General features: G+C 42.0%; 1 protein-coding gene across 1 annotated transcript in view; it reads right to left on the bottom strand.

The window, feature by feature from the left end:
- Positions 1 to 5,945: 5,945 nt before the first annotated feature.
- FAM20C (FAM20C, golgi associated secretory pathway kinase) overlaps positions 5,946 to 22,149 on the bottom strand; it is a 58,273-nt gene continuing 42,069 nt past the window's right edge. The window contains exons 3-9 of the mRNA XM_026858708.1: positions 19,710 to 19,802; positions 17,796 to 17,911; positions 9,662 to 9,842; positions 8,940 to 9,049; positions 7,291 to 7,372; positions 7,143 to 7,202; positions 5,946 to 6,307 (exon numbers count right to left, since the gene is read on the bottom strand). Coding sequence (XP_026714509.1) covers positions 6,055 to 6,307; positions 7,143 to 7,202; positions 7,291 to 7,372; positions 8,940 to 9,049; positions 9,662 to 9,842; positions 17,796 to 17,911; positions 19,710 to 19,802 — 895 coding nt within the window. The 3' untranslated portion in view covers positions 5,946 to 6,054. The remainder of the gene's footprint in view (positions 6,308 to 7,142; positions 7,203 to 7,290; positions 7,373 to 8,939; positions 9,050 to 9,661; positions 9,843 to 17,795; positions 17,912 to 19,709; positions 19,803 to 22,149) is intronic.

Genomic DNA, 22,149 nt, shown 5'->3' with positions numbered 1-22,149 from the left:
GGATGGGAGCTATTTTATCTTTTTGTAAAGATTCCTTCATCAAGAGACTGAGTTTGTATTCCTCCTTGGCTAACAACTGTAATCGCAGATAGGTAGACTTCCTTATTCTAAGAGAAAAAGGAGAAAAAAAAAATGCAAATCAGTATTTTAATCATTACTGATCTTGACAGAGCTAAAAGGCTTATAGTCAGCACAGCAATAATAGTGTAAAAACCTTATTATGTGATCTGAAATGATGAGAACCAGGCACTGTCACAATCCTAATGAGCAGCTGGCATTGTCACCTGGCCAGCGATCTTTGGGAGCCCTTAGAGGTGGAGAGGTTTTGGACCAGAGCTCTACAGTGAAGTGCAAACAGCCTTCGTGTTCCTCAGCTGCATTGCTTATATTTTGCCAACAGCTTTAACTTTCATTTGCCATTTAGCTGTGCATGAGGATTCAGAAGATGCACGCAGACTGTAGTCCTTGCTTGATTTATGGCACCTTCTGCAGGCATCCAGGTGCTCCAGAGAGCAATGTAGGTGTGCGGAGATGACTGCATTTCAGCAGACTCCAAGCAATCACCTCTACCACGTGTCTGGTGTTGGTACAGCACCAGCAGTTGGAGGGATGAGATTTTAAATTGTCTGTCTTTCAGGTAGGATCTATCTTAAGTCACACTGGGATGTATTTTGAAGTTATGTCAGGGTCAACTCAAGCATGTAGGTGGTTTTGTACATATGTCTATCAATCACTGAGCACCTTTCTAGAAGAAGTGGCAGAGGAATTTATGTAGGGATCCTAATGTCATCCATTACTGTGGCCAAGACACAACGTGACCCAGATTCCCACAGCCATAGAAGTGGAGAGTGCGCTGGTCTGACACCTCCAATTTCGAGATATTCCACTTTAGCTCAAGCTGCCAATTCCATCTGCAAGTTGCTGGGTTTGGGCCTGTATCTGAGCAAGATTTAAGGCATAACACTTGCTACTTCTGACAGGGACAGGGGCTGATTGTGTATGGAGGTCATTTGAAAGAGAGGAACTGATCTCCTGGCACGTAAGTCTTCATATAATGGATTGAATACTAATGTGGGCATTCCCCCCATTCTGCTCAGAAATCCCATTACTTCATGTTAACTACATCAAAGATGCATAAATGGAAAACCTTGGAAAGTGTTTTATATCTCTAAAAAAAATGGAGCAGCAGATAGCATGTATTCTAGCAGCTCTTGAAGACAATCTCTAGACACAAACTTTTTCTCTGACATTAGAGGAAAATTGCTCTCATTAGAGGAAAAGGTACTGGTTCTGCCAAATCAACAGCCTCCTTTTTGCTTATTCTTCATTTTTACCCATGACCAGAGTTGATCTGACCTCAGTTCTCAGGTCTTTTGACCCACCAAGCTGAATTAATTTTAATTTTTTTCTAGATGTCCCCCAAAATCATTGGATTGGTACTTTACTGATGCAAATGTAGAAGCAAGCAGATAATTCAGTTTGATCTGGTCACAGACTGAGTTATGTCTGGAGGCTACCTATGAATCACTTTCAGCATAAAAAAAATAATCTCAAAAAATCCAGCAGCTTCTAACTGGTAATAACTTGAAATTCCATGTGAAAACTTGTCCCAGGCAACTTAACATTTCCCTCAAACACTCAATTTACAGTTTAAAAAGAATCTTCCTTGTGCATGTTCATTTCTGCATAATGAGCCCCGAATATTTTAGTAAACAACCCCTGGCAAGGAAGTCCATAGAAGAAAACACCTGGAATAATTTCTGGAAAATGAATTTTGTGGCCTAACATTCAGTACTGGAAGAAAGTTTGCTCCATCAGGATGCAAATTATCAAGGCTCTAGTATATGTCAAGCTCCAAGCTAGAAACTCAGCACTTTTAGGCTGGGGTCAGAAAAGCCTTGATGCAGGGACAGTCTTCAGGTGGAGTTTGGATGTGTTAAGGGGATGATGCCATTGCTGCAATGGAAGAGAGCAGGACATCCCCCTTGGACCTATAGGTACCATGTACAGACCTACTAGCAGGAGCCAGAATACCCTTCAGACACTCCTTCCTTTAATGCCCACGTAAGACAAGTTCATTTTCAGTTCAGCACCCAAAGGCAACAGTCAGGCTGAAATCCCAGGTTCCCTCCTCCTACACAATGCTCCCTGCTGTTGCTTACATTGCAATCTGCTTCAGGCTTCCAGCTTGTATATACATCGTGGGCTTTGCCCGGTACTGCTGATCACAACAGTGGTATCCAACTCAAACAATAAGAGGTTTTTTTTCTTTAATTTGTGTGAATTTCCTTTGATGCTTACATAATAGAAAAACAGCAAAACAAAATAAGTCTCTCATCTGAATTACTCAGGAAAAAAACAGTAAGCTGTTCTAGGTTGTCAGATACAGTTGTAATTAGGTGTTTTCAGAAGTATATTATCTATTTTTATCTGTTATTTACTGTGCATACTATATTTATTGTGCTCACCACATTATGCCCATGATAGACTACTGCAGATTTCCTGGTATGCCATTGTCTAGGTGCTGTTGCTACACCCATTTTTGAGATTTGGAGACAAACCAATTGGATTCTGACATTTATTTATCTTCTTAGAGTGAATCTTTTTGTCTGATAGATATGTAGGACTCCTAAAGAGATGTTACACTGCATCATGCTAATCCTCCTCAGTTCATGGATTACTGACCTAATACGCAGTGACAGCCCTTTCAGAGTCATCGTCTTGCACTGTGGTAATCTGCTGTCATGCACGTGTGCTGAAATGCATGGCCTCTGCATGCCAAACCCCATGTGCCCTCCCTGCAAGAACCACCAGGAACAAGCTGTCCCTGTGCAAAGGCACCCTCAGACGGAACCCACTGCTGAGATAGCTCAGAAAGCCCTCACTGACTGTAAAAGGATGCATTTCACCCGGGAAGAGCAATGCTCTTTCCCCAAAGACTCTCAGAAACCCACGAAGTTTTCAAAAGAAATTCAGGCCACCTGCTAGCTCTGTCTTGGGGCAAGACAGATGCACCCCAAAAGCAGAGGTTTCCCCTCTCTGGGCTGTACAGAGCTGTTCTCAAGGCTGCGTTAGCCCCAAAAGCTGAAAGGCAGAGCCGCAAGTTCAGTCCCTGACTCCAGTTTCCCATCTCATGCCCACTCACTCCTGTCCATGTAGAAAAGAAACAGTGAAACAAGGCAATAATTCCTTCCCCTTCCCAAATACCTAGAAAATTCGTGAGTCAAAGCTCTAGCTACCTGGCAGCATGGATGCAAACACACGAGATTCCTGACAGATACCGAGAAGCAACCCCACAGCTTGTTTAATTAATGAGCCCTTCCGCTTGTGGCAATATCCTCCAGATCAGCCCCGTGTCCTCAGCTCCCCCAGCCGCAGGAAGGGCCTGGACTCAGCTCTTGCCACTCACTGCCCCAACCCTGCACTGCTCAGATGTGGGTAATTCACCCCGATTTCTCATCAGAGGCACAGAGGAAACCTCTTCCAGCATCTTAGCCAATATCTCCCTTCTTCCAAGATGCTTGCATGTCTCATGCCAAAGCAAAGCCTCCCTTTCAGCTTTTCTGTATGACTAATTAGGACTGGAATCAAGAATAATAGGTCTAGAAAGCTGTAACACAGTTCAGGAAAGAAACTGGAGACCCTAGAGAGCTGGTTACAATATGACAAGGATGAGTGACCTTTTTAAAATTACTCCATTTAAATACTACTTATTGTGCTTATAGAAATTCAGAATCAGGTTCATAGCAGTAAGTTTATATCACTGACAACAGTACCAGGCCCCCTTCTGCAGAGACCTTCATCTTGAACCACCCTGTTAGGAGATCCTGACCTACAACCGAGCTTCTAAAGAACAAAGACCTTCACTGTATCTGTTCTTCTCTGAGCTAAGAGGCTGCCAAGTACTGTTTTGAAAAAAAAAAAAAAAAACAAACCAGGTTTGCACACCCAGAGCCCCTGACTGACCTGACCTGACCCCAGAAGCAGAAAGCAGAGCTGTAGTGATTTCATAGCCCCTGTCTTCTGTCCCAGCACAATCTCTTAGTGAGAAAAAGCTACACCTGCAGGAAAACCACAGCCAGGCATTGAGGATAAAGCAAGGATAATGTCACCTATTTCACCTTTTTTGAGTCCTGTGGTTTGGATTTTTTGGCTAATGAGGAGAGAACTACAGTGCAAGTGCTGCCTTACAGAGGACATCCTTGCTACCACAGGTTGGTCTTGGAAAGTGAAAAGAAGCCATGGGGTAACGCAGAAATTTTCCAAGATCATGGGCAGTTGTATAATCTGAGATGTTCTGTTGTCTGCATATGCCATGTATGTGAGAGTCATGGGAATTTGAAACAGGCAGTAAAATAGTCAGAGATATATTTTTTTAGTGGTAATATATCAACCTAAGAAGTGAATGAGACTATACAACAGCTCTTTCTCTCATTCATAATTTTAATATGCTGAAATGCCTACATTTTAGTCTATCTTGCTGTATATGTTTATAAATCCCTGAGAAGAAAGACATAAAATGAAACAAATGACAGCTTTGAATTATAGTTGCAATGATATTGTCATAAGTTCTCTCCTCGCCCAAAAGGTCAACAAGGGATTCCTTCAGTGCCACACCATGTTTTCACAAGTCAAATACAGCCACTTGTTCAATTTATAGCTTGCTTTTGGTCTGAAAGTCTTCACACATATGAACTCAGCTGAACATGACTCATAATGATTTGGTTAAGAATACCATGTTTCTAGATAATTTAAGCTGAGATTTTCTGGGTTGTGCAAGGGTTCTGGTTTCTGGTTCTGGGTTTTGCTTGCCAAGTCAGAGGTGCTGATGTATCTAAGTCCTCTGGGCAGTGTGTTAAGCCATAATGTTTTAGAGGTGTTGTTCTACAGCTTGTTTCTACAGCTATAATTGCAAGAGGAAGGGATGCTGAAATGATAGTCAAAGCATATGAACGTTTAGACATTTTCAACAGCATGGTCTTCATCAGAGTTGTAATGTATATTAATCACCAATTTTCTACTTTAGCTGAATTTGCTGTTGCTACAAAAGGGGACGACAATTTAAACAACTACTTCTGGAATACTTGGCTGGTGTGCACAGCTTTGCTCTGAACAAGATTTCCAGTGAAAAATGAATCCATTTAGACGTGATGGTTACACATCTTGCCATATCTTTATTGCACTTTTACCACGTTGCAAACAATTCCACAAAAATGCTGCAAAAGTAAGCCTAGAGCTGCTGAAAGCAGCTTTTTACCCATATATGTATATATTTACACAAAACTATCAAAAGCAAAGTTGAAAAGTAGCAGCTCAGCTATGATAGTCTAGAAAGATAAGAGCTGCCACCTCCTTATGGACAAATAGTACAACTTGTCATTTTACATCACTTTGTAAAACCAACATTCAAGTATTCCTGTCAATGCACAAGTAGTGAAATTCCCTTCTGGTAACCACTGTATTATTATTATAATTATTATTATTATTTTTTGCCGTTAAGAGTTCATAATGCCTTAACCCTTTAAATGCTGAGTAGCTGGGGGAAAAAAAGCATTCAATTTAAATAAGATACAGTGGATTAGAGCACTTAAAGGGTTAACACAAAATACTAAGTGGACTGTCACCACAAATAAAGTGTGAGTCACAAAACTATGCCGTCCCTCTTAGTTAAATTTGGTAGGTAGGTCTGGGGTTTCATAGATATACCATATATAAATACAAAATATTAAGTAAAGGCCTCCTTTCTATACAAAAAGGACAGGAGGTGTTTTGCTATCAGACTGTTGTCTGTCAATGATCTGAGTATTTTCTGAACCTTTTCATAATCTCTCTTTAGGAACTAATGAAAAGCATCACATTAGACTTATTTTTCTTAATGAACTAAACCTTTGCAGAGTCTAAACTTTACCTACTTTGGGAACAATTATATCTCATTTCTGAATTCACTGAATTCACAAAGTGGCATACACAGTCTTTTGCAAGACTTAATATTTTTTTTTTTTCCTCTTTGAATCTTCTTTACTTGACTGGTAAAAACGTAGTCTTGCGATTTTACTACCTCTCGGTCGTAACAGTGTTAACATCAGTGTTAAAGTCATTTTCAACCACATTGTCATAACCATCCTTTTCTATACAGTCACTAACAGCCTTGAGGACAATCCGCAGCCGTCTGTCCATCGCCTCCAAGTGAGGCTGGTAGAGGATGGGAGCTATTTTATCTTTTTGTAAAGATTCCTTCATCAAGAGACTGAGTTTGTATTCCTCCTTGGCTAACAACTGTAATCGCAGATAGGTAGACTTCCTTATTCTAAGAGAAAAAGGAGAAAAAAAAAATGCAAATCAGTATTTTAATCATTACTGATCTTGACAGAGCTAAAAGGCTTATAGTCAGCACAGCAATAATAGTGTAAAAACCTTATTATGTGATCTGAAATGATGAGAACCAGGCACTGTCACAATCCTAATGAGCAGCTGGCATTGTCACCTGGCCAGCGATCTTTGGGAGCCCTTAGAGGTGGAGAGGTTTTGGAGCAGAGCTCTACAGTGAAGTGCAAACAGCCTTCGTGTTCCTCAGCTGGGTAAGGCACCAGCTGGATCTGGCGCATCATTCAGAGGGTCACGTCCACCTTGGCAATGACACGCATGATGCACGTGGCATTGAGCTGGGGCATGGGCGATGGCAGCAGAGGCTCCTGCTAGCTCAGCCTGCAGGGATGCCCAGAGCCTCAGCAGACACAGAGCTCACCCCGTGTTCCAGTTGTGCAAAACTGAAACTGTAAATGGCACCTGTTCCCTCTGAAAATCCTGGCCCTGGGCACTGAGGAAAGATGTTGTGAAGATGTTGAACAAGCTGAGCTAAGATTTGCCACTGACTTCCACAGGATGTGTATTTTGTCTCAATGAAGCCTCTCACAACTCCTGCGAGCTCTGATCGCAACAAAGCACTTAACGTGCTGGTGCCAATGCTCAGGGCTAGCTCATGTCAGCCCCCCTGGGCAATATCGTAACATCTCCTCAACACCACGGTATGCAATAGAAGAATCACTTCAACATTTCTCTCCTATTTGTAGATGCTATAGATCCTATTACAGATGTGGATACATCTGTATAAAATGGGAAACAAGTCAGGAGTTGAAACATACCTGCAGCACTGGTTTAAAGGCACCAAAATGGAAAGTTCATCATGGGAATATTTTCCAAACCTGTTCAAAGGTAAGAGCAAGAACATGACAAAGGCTGTTTTAAAGACTTTTTTTTTTCCCCCCCAGAAAGATTATTAAAGGTTTTTACCCTCTTCCATTATCTAAGTGGATAATAAACGTTTCATTTCCAAACTTCTCAAAGGTTTCATAGTGATGTCGATCCATGTTACCTATGGAACAAAGAGAAAAAAAAGACTGTTCCCACTCTGGCTTGCTGCTGAGCCTGCAGGCCAGGGCAATACAAAAGCCACGGTTCAGCAAGAAGCCCAGTGCTCCCCAAACATGATGGCTGTGCAGGGCAGAGAAAGCAACATATCTCCTAAGCTCATTTGTTTCTACTATGCAAGCCCTGGATGCTGGAAGATGGGCTTAAGTCTCTGGGAACTTTTCAAGCTCCCTGTAGCTTTTATACTTAACCTCTAGAGGACCCAGCAGGAGATAAAGCCAAACCTCCCCACCCTCCAGCAAGCCCTCCCAGCACATGCCAAGGAAATCGCTCTTAAGTATGGTGGCATCTCAGCTGTCTGGGGATCCTGGTCATCCTGAGGTAGCCACATCCTAAGCCTGAGCTTCATCAGTGCAAACGAGCCCTGCTGCCCCAGCCCTGGGTCAGTTTGGTGTGCAAAGCAGCCACGGTACCCATGCTGGTGTGAGGCTTAGTTTACGGAGGGGAGAATGCAAGCTCCAAGCAGAGATATTAATCCACATGGCTTTACTAATATCGTATTAAAGTTTTTGAACTGAGACCAAACATTCTGTTTGACCTTGATCAAGAACTTTGACCAAATTTCTGGCTGCCTGCAAAGCCAAAATGACATCAGGGCTCTAATGTATGGATCAGGATGCTACTCCAGTGGTATGGCTGAACAGTTCTCTTTGGGCACCTACGGCAGGCAGACGTGCAATCTGCTTTTTAAGGTCAACATGCAGAGTATTGGTGTCAAGCTATGAATTTTGTCTTCATGGCCAGGGCTCTTAAGGCTCTTATAGATGCCACATATGGTGAGCCTGAGCTGTTATTCTGGCCTCTCCTTATGCTGTCTCTTGCAGAAATATCAGTAGTGGCAATGGCAGAGGATATGTCTGTGCTGGCATGTATCCAAGGATTAGGTATGTATGTTGGCACCTTACAGGTATATTAGCTGCAGCAGAACAGGTTTTGTATGAGAATGTCTCAGTGTTAACCTCTGAGTAGGTTTGGAAGAGGTCACTATTACCTGCTTGTTAATAATTATTTTATTTTGACCAGATTACATAAACAGAAAAAAACTTCCTTATACACACCACAGTTGGCTCTGTGACAAAGCAATATTTCTTTTTTTTTTCCCCGCTCTGACAGTTTATAGAGCAAGCAACAGTGAATACCACTGCAGGTTGAAACCAGAGAGACAGTAATGAACAGTCCTTGCATATGCATCCAGGGGCCATACATTACAATAGTAAAGCACTCACTAAAGCAAACTGTGAAGCCCTTAACTGTTGAGAAGGGGACTAGCCTGATGTGTGTTCATCATCACTCTGCATTTCTGAACGTTCTTGTTCCTTTAATCTGCACTGATGGGAATATACAACCATGTAAATCTGCATTTTCTCATAATCATCTAGAATGGCACATACAGTAAATGCAGCTTCAACCATGCTTTGGCAAACTGCTGAGCTAAGCAGAGTGGTATAGAAAGAAATGGTTCTTATTCTAATTAAATGTTGCATTTAATTTTTGAAAGAGATGAAACATACCCATCAGGAAATCAAAAACTGTCATATCCATTATATCCAGAATTCTGGTCCCACTGTCATACGGGGGTGTTTGTTTAACCTCTTCACAATAATCTGGATCAACTTCCCATCTGGAAAAGCCAGTATTTTGATATTTTACATGACACACAAAGCTTACTGAGTATTTAAAAAAAAAAAAGTTATTTTGCAAAGATCTAATTGTATCACATTGGACTGAGGGCAGGGTCAAGTACAGGCAGCAAATCCTTCAGTCTGCTTCTACTAATGCAGGCAACTGATAAAGATTGTGACTGATGAAAAAGGAAGAAAATCACAAGATTGAAAACTATCTGGCTAATAACTTCAAGATTTAGGAGACCAGCTTCACCATCAGTCATATGATGAGAACATCTGAGACTTGTTTAGGGCTGCTGATAGCAGTGAATCTTTCTCCCTCTGACAGGACTTAGACAGGTCTGGTTGCATCCTGTCAAAGCCACTGGAGGTATGTGTCCCATGAGGGAATTATGCCACTGAAGGTCCTTCCAGGTTCAGGACCATAAGCTGGAGCTCCTTACAAGTCTAAGTACTCTGTCCCTTCCCAGGAGCTGGACCCGCTGAAGAAATGCAGATGCTCTCCTAAGCCTCAGTGCTTTAGATCAGGCAAGGGCAGTAACTGCAGCACTGTTTTATTCTTCTATGGCCCTTTGCAGCTGGCAAACCCTTTGCTCCCCACTACTTACTCTGCTTTCTTCCGCTTGTGGTAAGAACGTCTCCAGGGGTTTCTCCAGGTTTTCCTTTTAGCTAAAGATAAATCAGGTAGGAAAGCTGCCAGAGACCCTTCGATCTGATCTGGTTTTCCACACAGGGCGTGCTCTGTTGAGCAGTAGTAGGAGCATTCCCCATAGAAGCAGATGTTGTTGGCTGGCAAATAAAGGAAAATAGTTTCAAAACCTACTCTTAAATTAGCGTTCAAAAATTCATAAAAGCAGTGATGTATGCATGAGCAGAAATAAATCTCAGACCCAAAACCCTGTTACCACACATAGTTTTCTTCCACTAAAACCACCAGAATGACATTCATTTCAGTGGCTGGGGTCATGCCCTATGCTAAGCTCTCTGTGACTATTTCCAGTCTATTTATATTCAAAAACCCCAAATTTTATATATTTTTTAATCCTTTCCCTTCTTCTTTCATTTTCCCAGACCGATACATCCTTTGGGATATACTTGTTACCCCAGGCTGGAACCCCAAATCCCACAGCTGAACAAGTGGCATGTGCCCAAAATAAAATCACCTTTCAAAATCTTGGCTCGTTTCTTTAAGAACAGACAACAACATTTCATTCATTTACTTGCTGGTTTGAGAAGAACTGGCAGTTTTACTAAGGAGAATTATTTACCATGAAGACTCATGTGGGCGTGTGTGTGTAAGGTGGAAATAGCACAGATGTAACTCTGTCAGTACACATCCCAAGCACAGATTTCTGCCTCCACACATCACGTTACTCCAACAACCACAAAAAATTGAATCTTTTGGTTTTGGAGTGTGTGTTACCTTAAGATCTCCCCAAAGCTGCCACTACACATTTCTGTACCAACAGGAACTCCCACCTCTTTATAAGAACTCCCTTCCCATGTGAATTCACTGGAAGTGGGAGAGAGCAGCTAATCCCCAAAGCCCACCAATGCTGGACTATGAACAAGAATAGAGGCACACTGCTGATCTTCTTGTCTGTGTGCTACAACTCTTTTGATATTGCTTTATGCACATAAAATGCCATTAGAGGAAGACTATGCCCTTTCCTTATGGTAAAGCATGAATCTGAGAAACGCTGCTTCCTAATTCCCCACAAGGCCTCTAAATTCCAATACTGCTTGTGAGCTACTTTCCCTTTGGGCAGGCTCAGTATAAATGAGGCAGGAAGGGCTGGTGAATAGAGGGGGGTGATTTTCTGCCTGCCCCAGGAGACCCTGTGGCTTGGAAAGGTGAACTGGTGGGTTTACACCACAGAGATGCCCTGTAGCACACTGCCCTGCACATGGCCATGATGTCCTGGTCCAGACCCAACCTATGGCTGGCAAAGCACCCAGTGGAGATGGTACACTGCCAGAGACAATGAGTCAAGAGGACAGGGAGCAATCCTGGCCCTGGTGCTACAGAGGTAACAGGAGGGAGGGAGAAACAGAGCATGGAGCTGCAACTGGGGAAAGAGGAGTAGGAAAATATGGAAAAGCCATAAGGACTTGTGATGCTTTTGATTGTAATAATTAGGTGCATTATCTGGGACTAATTGCTAAGCATGGAATTACACTAAATAATTGGACTATAAGGCTGATGTGTTACTACTTGACAGTTTGTCCCAGCTCTTCATTTCCAAGCCTCTATTAATGGCCATCAGATTTGTCCGTTAAGCCGTGATTACTTTACTCTGCAGACAGGCTTTTTGAAGCCCTCTGCTGTGACTGACTCATAAGGGCCACCCATCTATCTGTGCTCAGGAACAACTCCAACCCAAACTGTATATTTACATTCACAGGGTTGGCTTAAACCAGTTAAATACATCCTGACTCAGTCCAGAAATATTTACCCTGTGGTCAAAAGCCTTGTTGACAATTACTGAAAGTACTTCAGGGAAGAGAAAATGAAGAACAGAAATTTACAAAGGAAGGAAGGGAGCACTCAGCATGTCTATACTTTTAATTTTGTAATTTAAAGTGTTTTACCGGCAGAATATCCATTCTTAGAAACTATTTTAAAAGCTTTTCCTCACATAGAAAGCATACTTACTCCCTTAACATTTTAAATGAAGTAACAGTAGTTTGAGACTTCCCATGAGCTAAGAAGTGACCATGTCCTTGGCCAATACAGCACTCAGCTATTTCCTACAAACACCAGCATGAACCTCGGTGCTGCTCATCACACGATATGCCTTCTAACTTCTAAACAGAAACCTCACTCATTTTTCCTTTTAAGCAACTCAGTAATATAACTCATAGCACTGAGAGTGAAGCTTTAAAAACGAAGAGCAATCACAGTTAAGGAAACTCAGGTTGGAAAGGACTCTGGAAGCTTCTAGTCCAACCTACAGCTTCAGGCCAGCTTCTTCAGGTTAAAAAATTCTGAAACCCTCAGCTTCTCCTTGTACACCAGATGCACCAGTTCCAGGACTATCTCAGTGGCCCTCCTTCAGACTCATTTCATTAATCTAAAATCAAGTGTAAAGTCAACATCTAGACAAACCCAACCTAAAGCAAACCCTGGGCATGGTGCCCCGCAGTCTATAATCTCTCACAGGTTTCCTTTTCAAAAACGCTATCACAGCATGGACTTGGCATAGCTTTTGCAGGGCTAACACAGGTGCCTCAGCTTTGCCTTTGATCATCCTGGCAAAACCAGGAGGGCTTCATGCCTCCCTGTGAACCTCTTCCATAATTCAGGATGAAAGTGAAGAGTTGTCCAAGTACCTGTGGGCAGCACTGCCAGCTGCAGACCGCCTGCAGACGGGAGGATCATACTGGGCTGTTAGCAAGGTTGGGATATTTTCAGCCAATAAAAACTGGGGAAAAACATCTGTGATTTATATCCTCGAAAGAAATTATTGCAGACAAAATATTTCAAAGGGTTCCAGGCTGCCACAAGGGTTGGTTTACAAGAAATCACATACAGATGCTGCTTGCTGTAGGCTAGCACAAAAGAGTTAAGAGATATAAAGAGATCACTTATTTCCCGGGCGCCTGCTGCTGCAGTGAGAAGGTAGAGCTCTCCTCTGCGCTGCAGCGAGGGTTTACGTTTCCACCAGTTGGAAGGTGCAGTGGGGCTTGTGGTTCAATTCAGCTGTGTCAGCATCACCCACTCATCTGTGGAGGGAGGGAACCCACGCAGAGTCGTCTTGATCACGTGAGATAATTTATCTTCCAGGTTTCTGTGACTTGACTTCCACCTGGCAGTGGGAAGCTGATGCCTGGTTATCTGCTGCTGTAACAGTTTTGTAAAGAGCAAAAGGCCCACCAGTGCCCCCGCTGCGCTATCACAGCCTCTGTTGCTCACTAGTAAACCTGACCTTTCAAAAAAGGAATTATACTAAACACAGCATTTTGCACAGTGGGAAGATAAATACTGTGTTTAATAGTTTGCTTCTGAATTTAACTTTGGGAACAATGAAACCCTGCTCTGTATTGTCAACAGAAGCAACTGGGACTAATCATTTGACAGTAATCACACATTTGTATCCAGATAAATCTTCAGGAAAGCTTGGGGGCTATAGCAGCTATGGCATTTGCTGCTGCGGTGACACAGCTAGCACGTGTGCTGCCTGCACCATGCCGGGCTGCTCATCCCCACTCCTGCAGGGCTCCTCCAGCTAATGATTTTCCTACAGAGCCCCCATTGCCTGCAAGGGGAGTCCAGTCCTCTGAGCAATGGCAGGATGTTTTCTGTCATTAAGACAACAAACTTGCAGTAAAACCACAAGTGTATTTCTCAGAGAGAAGTTACTTCCAATGGCAAAGGTTTTTCTGCCAGCTGTTATTCTCCCTGTGGGCTCAGACCTGTGGTGCTTACTCTCCATGGTTCCTTTTTGAGTTCCGGGGGTAGTGGAGGTGAAAGGATGTTATATCTCAAGTTATTGTTAAAAAAATGAACTGCTTTGATTGATAGAGAATAGAAATCCTGGTATGTCTACCCTAGTTCTTATATACTGGGAGTGAGATGAAGCAGCCTGAAATATGTGGAGAAACATTAATTTTTAAGGTTTCTTAAAAATGTAGAAAAAATGAAGGTACCAAATAGAGAAAAACACAGTTCTCATTTAAGACTACAAGGTGCAGTACCAAGCTTCTGTCTTTGAAACCTAAATAGGTGACCCACATTCTGCACAGCAGGCTGAGGGTGAAATTCCAGCGAGACACAAGCCCAGTGCTTTGCTGGCAATCTCACAGTTTGGCCTTTCAAAGGCAAAAATAAGAGGGAAAGGGGAGGTGAGGTCTATCGGAGTGTGGTCCTTCTCCCATCAAAACTGCCCAGCCCGTATGTTCCTCTCCCATCCGATGCGGGTGTTTCTGTACAGACCCCTGTCCCTAACACCTGCAAAAGAAGTAACTGCCAGGAATTTGTGTCCCTGCAGAGTGGGTAGAAATGGAAGCAGCAGCAGTGTTGGCAAACCAGAAAGGGAGGGATGTTTATATGTGCTCAAACACTCAAATGCTGGGAATTTGAAACACGCAAACTCCTTCTTCGTTAAAAATAAGATTGTTTCCTCAAAGCACTAGAATCCTGGGTGGTGGTGCAATGTCTGAGTTTCATTATCTGAGGATGAATGGATACAATTCATAATGAAATCCATGCAAAAATCACGGTCTGGTGATCGAAACTCCAACTAATTATAATTAAGAGTCAGTGTCTGTGTACTTATCTGCACATTTTCTTTGTGTCATCCTGGTAGCTGAACAATAATTCTTCTCAGGAAGAAAAAGGACAAGTGGAGATACCTTAAAGCAAATTGCTTGGCAGAGCAATTCTTTTATTGAGATTTGCATGACTGTTAATAGAAGACATTTAGCAAGCCTGTGCAACTGGAGTACTGGAAAGAATCCTGAATATTTACTAAAGCAATGCATGAAAAGATCTTTCTTTTACCTGCTCAAAATAATAGGTAACTCAGAATTGCTATTGTTTGCTGAGACGGGAAAAAAAAATCCATAATCCCTTGGAATTGATTAATATGAACAAAAACATAGTGCTCACTAGCTGTGGAACATTGATTTCTTTAAGCTGCTGCCTCAATTACTTCCAAAACGAAGGCTGACATCATTAATATGTCTCTTTTTTCCTAGCAAATTACCATTCATTTGTAAGAGTAGCAGGGCTATTGCGGTCTGCCCTACTGCAAAGGATATAAAATTAATTTAAATAATTACTGACCTAATTCCATTTCTCATGTTTAGTCCAAACTGCCTGGAAGTGCACTTTCCTGCAATCTGCTTTCTCTCTGAATGCAGCCTAATGTATTGACTGACCTGTCTGTTCGCAGCCATTTCCACTTTCCAGTGGAGGAAGGGATGCCACTCTGCAGCGAGGTCTGATGCTACAACTGTCTGCAGCTTCCTGGCCCTGATTTCCATGCCTGATGGGATAAGTGAGATGGCCCAGGCATGGAAATGCAGCGAGGTTTCTTCCAACACATCCCTGCACTGGTCCAGGGAATAACAGTGTGTTGATGAGCATCATCAATATTTACCCTCTGAGGGCTTCCACCACAAAGAGTGATCTCCCAGCCTGAGGCAAAGAGCTTTCTATAAAATAATTACATTTAGTGCTCATGTAATTTCAAGAGATGTATATGGGTGCATGGAGAGGGGATACACTGCCAGCAGACACCATGTGTCCCCATGACCATTGTCACTGAGCGCTGCTGGGATGGAGATGCAGACACTGCCACATGAAAGGCAGTTCCAGAGGGGCCTTGATAGTTTAATGTGGGTGCTCAGGCTGGTTCTTGCAAGTACCTATGTGTCACATCTCAATCTCTCAGCTTTGTAACCAGTCTTCCCCCAAAACCAACTGATTTTGCTGCACCTCATCCGCCAGAGTCTCTTCCAGTCTTCCTCAGGTGCCCTGTTCCCTCTCCATCCTCACCTTCCCAGGCCACAGGGCTCATCCCAGCACGATCCTCTTTTCCCTTTTCTGCCCTCAGTCTGCTGCTTGAGTTGTCTGCTAGGTTTGTGAATTTGTTTCTAAATGCTTAATTTAGGACCTTTATTACTTTTTCATTAAGCATTAATTAATGCCTGCCTTTTAAGGTCATCATGAAATACAAAACGGAGGTTGGGCATATGTTAATGAGAATCTGACTAATTAAACTGGGGACTTGTCGGGAAGAACTCTGACAGTAACCAGCATGATTTAAACAAAGTATATTGATTTAGGAAATGTAAAATTGAAAAAAAAAATTAATTGCTTCAGCATTTTATTCTCCAGAAAAGCCTGATTCATAGTTAATCAAATATTTTAATTGAATTTATCAGCGGACTCTAAATAAATTTGAATAAAGGATTATGCTTGGATCATCCCTTGGTTGTCTGGAATTTCATAATGACAAGATAAAGATCTTCATCCAAACCGGCAGCCTTAACTTCACATTGCCGTGCTCTGGCTGCTGTAAGCTGCTCAGTACTTCAGTACAGTTTCGTAATTCTCAGAAATGACTCAATTCACCCCTAAGCCTTGATACATAACCTGGGAAGACTAAAAAGCAAGCAAACCTACTAATCCACGCCTTACTTGCTAAAGTGGGAATAAAATGGCTTATATTTTAAATGAGCCAAAGTACCTTGTGCACATAAACAGTCACAAGATTTTTCTGCCATCTTTTGTGTGTGATTATTTGCTTACAAAAAATCAAGGAAAAAAAATGCAGAGACAGAGAGGGAGAGGGAGAGGAAGCAACTGAAGCAGAAGTGCCTATCTGGAGCACGCAGAAATGTCTGCGCATCAGGTTTGGTGAACACTGTCGCCATGTACTGCCACCACTGTCACCGCGACTGTACATATAAAATTGGAGCACTCAGAACGTGGAGTAAGATGAAACCTTTTGTAATTATGTAATGTATTTTACAAGTGAAGTTACTGAAATAAATGTCTGCTCAGCTGTGTCCTGCAGAGCTCAACATAAATATGAAGCTAAAAATAACAGCCATAATAATGACATTATTGGTGATCACAAAAGTGTGATGAACATTTTATGAGAGAAAGCTCTACAGTGACAGTGCTCTGCTTTCTAGCTAACGGCAATAAATTACAGCTACATTGGGAGAAACTGTAATTAAGTCTTTGGATCTTGACTTTAGGGATCTGGGGTAAACAACTTCTGGCCAATCACACACAGAGCAAGGGAGATCTCCAGAGATTTCTGCTCCAGATTGTCTGTTACACAAGTCACAGCCTGAGTTCATCAAAGCACATTTGCACGCAATAAGCTCACCTGAACACAGCTACATGCTTTAAATTGAACGTTTCCCTATATATTCCTTCACTAAGTGCATAATTAAGCATGTATTTTTGTGCCTTAACTCAGAGCCTTAGTTCTTCACCTCAGCATCCCAGATGCTAAACAGAGTATGATACCCTTTCTCCCACCTTTTGTCCATCTCCACCTATTCTGGTGAGCAGGGCATGGTTTTACCCTGTGTTTGTAAAATTCCCACCCCGTGGTGCTCCATCCTTGCCGGGGCCACTGGATGTTGTGAAAGAGTGATGAGTTAGGGAGAGTGGTATTGGTTCCTGGGGTCAGCCCTCAAAGCAAGAGCAAGGACTGGGAACAATTCATGTCACTTCTACTCTGGCCTCTATCCAGCAGAGAACTTGAGATGGAAGCAGGATATGTTACACATCTATTTGCTTGACTTTTTTCAAACTCCTGTTGTAATAAAAACTGAAGTACATGACTCTGAGAAAATTAGGTTTTGGTCCTCCAGTCAAAACCAAGAAATAAATGCATCTGACCAACAGAAGTGACGGATCACATTGCAGTAGGAAAAAAGTCTCAATAACTAACGGGCTAAATAATAAGGGTTTGGGTAAATTGAGAGCAACAGAAGAAATTGCTTTAGAAATTGCTCTACATAAAACATTTGTTGAATACATTGCTTTTGTGAACATAAAAGCCTGTCTCTGCGGATAATTTGTCAAGGGGAAAAGGCACTCAATTCAAAACAATAAAGTCTTCGTTGTAGGCTATGTCTCCACACTTATTTTTATTCAAAGGTCTAGAAGACAGTTCTATTAGAAGTATCTGAGCAATTAAGCAATCTACACATCGTTCCCTTAAGTATGTGTTTGGCAGGATAGAAAGAATATAGTGTTATTTCCAAGACTACCTGGTGAGATGAAAAACGTTCTCCACAGTTTCTTGTCACGAGTAACATCTCGTATTTCTCTCGTCATGTTAACCAGTCTACCCGCAACCGGTGGCACGCGACGGAAATCCAGGATCCTGGAAGAGAAAGGAAATAAAGAGTTTATGTAAAGGATTAAAATAGAATGATAGTGGTATGTTTTAGGAAGGTTCATTACACTCTGAAGGCACATTTATCTGTGGTCTTCAAGAAATAAAAAAAAAGCATCAGGTTTTAACTGGATAATTCTTCGTATACCGTATTATAAATTATGTCCTGAATATGATCACCTCTGACTTGCCTACAGAGTGGAGCAGATGCAAAATACAGAAGAGTACGGGAACACATTGTTAGATTTTTAAAATGAAGATACATAGAATTCCAGAAATAAGAGACAGTAGAAACCGATTTTTGACTTCGTGCTACTTCAGGATTGCTATAACATGCATTTTGCTCACCAAATTTTTAAGTGACTTGAGGAATGGGATTTCAGTCTCTTTCTTCCATAAACACCATCTAATAGTATTTTTTATTTCTGACAGTCTTAGTGTTTGTTTGATTTATTTGCTCTTGCTCCTCTCTGTTTTAATACCCTTATACCAACCTAAACAATCTCCCTGAGACTAAAAATCTTCCCATGGGCAAAGGCTGGATGAAGAGCCCTTCTCTACCCCAAACTCCCCTGCCTTAGTAAATCATTAAAAACTTCATATGAAGCGTATGAAGCATTGCTATTAGATACAGTAAAAGAGCGAAGTCCCCATACAAAGCCTCCCCATAGGTGGGATTTTTATGTCCGCCGTCTGCTGATAAGGTTTTCTACATTGAGTAGCAACTGCTTTTTCTGCTTAGTGTGTAGATATTTAACGCACCTCCCTGTAGGAACTCCATTAATGTTTTTTCCTGCAGCACCATCTGCTTAAAACAGCAATATAAAATCTAAAACAGAAGGGATCAACACCAACATCAACAACAATAAAATATAGAAGATCCCTGAAGGATCTGACCAGGATGGCTTTTAATGGCAAATCTACCCTGTGCCACCCGTTGACAGGTTTCCTTATCCTAACCATCAACCCAGGAGGCAGCAATACTACACATACCCCCAAATAATTTGTGGCCCCAAAGCTTCAAGCTTTTGAAAGGACATTTCTTGGCACTTCAGGGTGTGCAAGATGCTTCAGTTCTAACTCAGCCAGTGAAATGCCATGGTTTCTAGCCGTAAGGTTAATTAATTGTTAATTATTAATTCCCACTCCTAATGTGGGTAGGCTGAGAGGACTGCAGTCCCTTCCCAGTCTTGGGGTATCCACCATCTACCCTGCACTAACTCTGCCTGGGGAGACATTTTCAGCTAACAGGAGCATGGCATGACCAGCACTGCACTCCCCTTCCCTCTAACATGGCCTAAATGTGCTCCTGATACGGGACAGTCCCAGCTTCTTGCTGTGAAACCAGAACTCCCTCCCCATTGCAATTATTCCTCTCGGAATACTCACCCCATTCCCCATGTCTTGCCTGGATTTGCATGCCCTGGAGCTAATTGGGGTGAGCCAGACTCCCATCACACTTATGCCACATATTGCCCAGGAGACAGATCCTCTCCATATGCACTTCAAGATCACAGGGGAAATTAATTTCTCGTCTTCTCTTCAGTGTGATTTCTCTTTCTTTTTGAGAATTACTTATTGCCAGGTTTCTCATTCCCAGAGCAAGTCACATTTCCTAATTATTAATCTACCTTTTCATCATCTGCCATTTCATTTATTCATGGCATTTGCTCACCTTTGTTCCATTTTCTCCTTTTTTAAAGGTAATTCAGTTACAGGTTTGGCCAAGTGCAGAAACTTATCACAGTATTTCCACTTTCTTTTAATGCAAATCTGGTTTACTTGCCTGTCCAAATGAAATGCTGCTATTTCTGCATTATGTCTTTCATAGTCTGAGAAATAAAAAAAGTCAGGTGGGGTTTCTTGTTCTCTGGTTTGTCTGCAAAGAAAAACAAGGCAAGTGTTTTAATGAAGGGTTAGCATTTCTAAGGAGCAGTACTCAGACATCAGCATGTTATTCAGGAGTTCAGCATTGTTTGCTCAATGGAAGGCCTTTAAATACTTCATGTATGCATTATTTGCCATGTCGCCTTTCTTTTACCTGCTTCTTTAAACTACTGTAACAAAAACCAGAAATAAGACTTGTGCATGCAGGCTGCTGTCACAAAGCTATTCCAATCAAGACTCTCGCTCTATTTAACAAGATCTGTTTTATCACTCTCAAACATTTCATTAGTGATAGTGGTGAAGACAATGTCATTTCATTAAATTATCATTAACTGTAATTATGAAATTTCCAAAAGTAATAACATTTTTCTTTCATCTTTGGCAGCCATGCAGCTCCTATCTAAAATATGACTCTCCTTTTGTATCACTTAGAGCCAAAAGTGACATATTTTTCTCATTTCAGAAGAAATGGGATCACTGCAGTTTGATGGCCATGACACATGTCGTGTTTCAAAGAACATTAACAAGACCGTGCTCCAGAGAGGATGCAGAATTTGTGGTTTCTTCAGTTTAAGAACTAATAAAAAAATGTCATACTTTTGGCTAAAGCTTCAACACCGAACCCCATGGAAAATAGAAAGCTCTATATAAGAGGCACAAATCTGTCTCTCTTTAGGCAGTTTCCAGTCCTGATGGCTTTTCAATGGAGCACAACTCAGGCAGTTGACCAGCACAATGTCTAGGCCCCACCTCAACCTGCATCATGCTCTGTTTTGAAGTCTTAAATGGGAGTTAAGCACTGTCAAGCTGTTCTGCTGAGCATCTGCAAGGGAGGACAGCTCCACAGAATAGGAAAACAAAGCTCTTTCTCATTCTCCACTGTCACAGGTGGCCAGCTGACAGCTTGCGTGTCACCCATGCTGCACACTGGCAATTAAAATACAGTTTCTGCATTGAGACCTTGTTGTGTGAAAGGCTTTAGAGTGGTGCTGGTGCAGAGCTCAAGCCTCCAGAGAATTTGCAGCGTGCCCTAATTATGGAGCTTGCTGGGAATCCAAAGCTGTGTCCACCCATGCTCATTCCCATAAAGACCACCATGACTACTGACTGCGAGGCCTCCTGATTCCACCTTGCTGAAGAAAGCAGATGGTTTTTTGCTACACAACCAGCAGGGTCAGAAAGGCTGATATCCTTTCTCAGGCATTCTTCTTTATATTAACATCTTAGTGAGGTACTCTATCTCACCCCAGATGATGAACAGTTGCCATCATAGAGACAACTTCAAGATATTTGAGTTGTGTCCAATGTAACTCAAGGTCAGAGGGGACTCCAACACCCCAGTGATGCTCTGGACAAAACAGCACTACCTTAGCAGTGGTCATGGAGATACCTCTTCTATGCTGAGCAAAACATGAGTCTGATTTTACAGGTGGCCAACACTCAGCAGAAGTCCTGATAGGGCACTGCTGTGGCTGAAAAGGGTTCACAGGGAGACAAGCTAAAAGTGAGCCTGGCATAAAATAAAAAATAATATTTTGCTTTGTCTCCATAATAAATGCAAAAGAGGAGGAAGAATGCCCACAAAAAGGAATAGAGGAGAGCCAGAAAGCACATTACACAATACACCATGCAATCAAGACAAGAGCTAAGAGAGCTGCAACCTCGTTGTGCATATTTCCCTCAAAAATAAGAAATGAGTCCTGAATATAAATTCAAAGGAAAAGATTAACATATTTCTGTTAGGCAGAAAATTACACATTTGTATATAACTCTCCCTCCCCTCCAGATTTTAAAATAGCCGATTTCTTCAACAAATCAAAGAGAGAAAGACTCATCCCAAGCTTTTGCAAACTTTACACATATCAGCACAGCTGATAAGTTGCAGAAAATATTACTAATTAGCTAATCAATGCCATCTGCTTTTTATCTCCTAAAGACTTTAAACAAATCATGGCTGTTCCTTTACAAGAAAATCTTGCTCCAGAAAATCAGACTTAAATAAGGGATAGATCTCAATCTTGCAAGCACAGCTATACCCCCAGACCAGCTCCTTTGCGCTGCCCGCTCGACCCGCTGGGCAGTCAGTACATCACCGCTGGGGTAGTCTGGTCTCTCTCGTTTCACTTTTCTAGCTGCTCGCTGCCACCCCTGGCAATGGCTGGGGATATTATTCATTTGAGAGTTAAGTATAGCAGTCCTGCAGGCTTAGACTTGTTTGTACATACTTCTCTCCTGTCATAATGTATTATTAAGTGGTAGCACACCCTCCTAGAAAATCATGAACTTGATTGTCCTAAAACCTTCAAAAATGAACGTCAAATCCGCAGCGCAACCCAGAC

The sequence above is a fragment of the Athene cunicularia genome (assembly GCF_003259725.1).
Source record: "Athene cunicularia isolate RWA chromosome 14 unlocalized genomic scaffold, athCun1 chr14_part1, whole genome shotgun sequence".
NCBI lineage: Eukaryota > Metazoa > Chordata > Aves > Strigiformes > Strigidae > Athene > Athene cunicularia.
The sequence above is the reverse complement of the archived record's forward strand: the minus strand, read 5'-3'. Positions and strand labels throughout refer to the sequence as shown.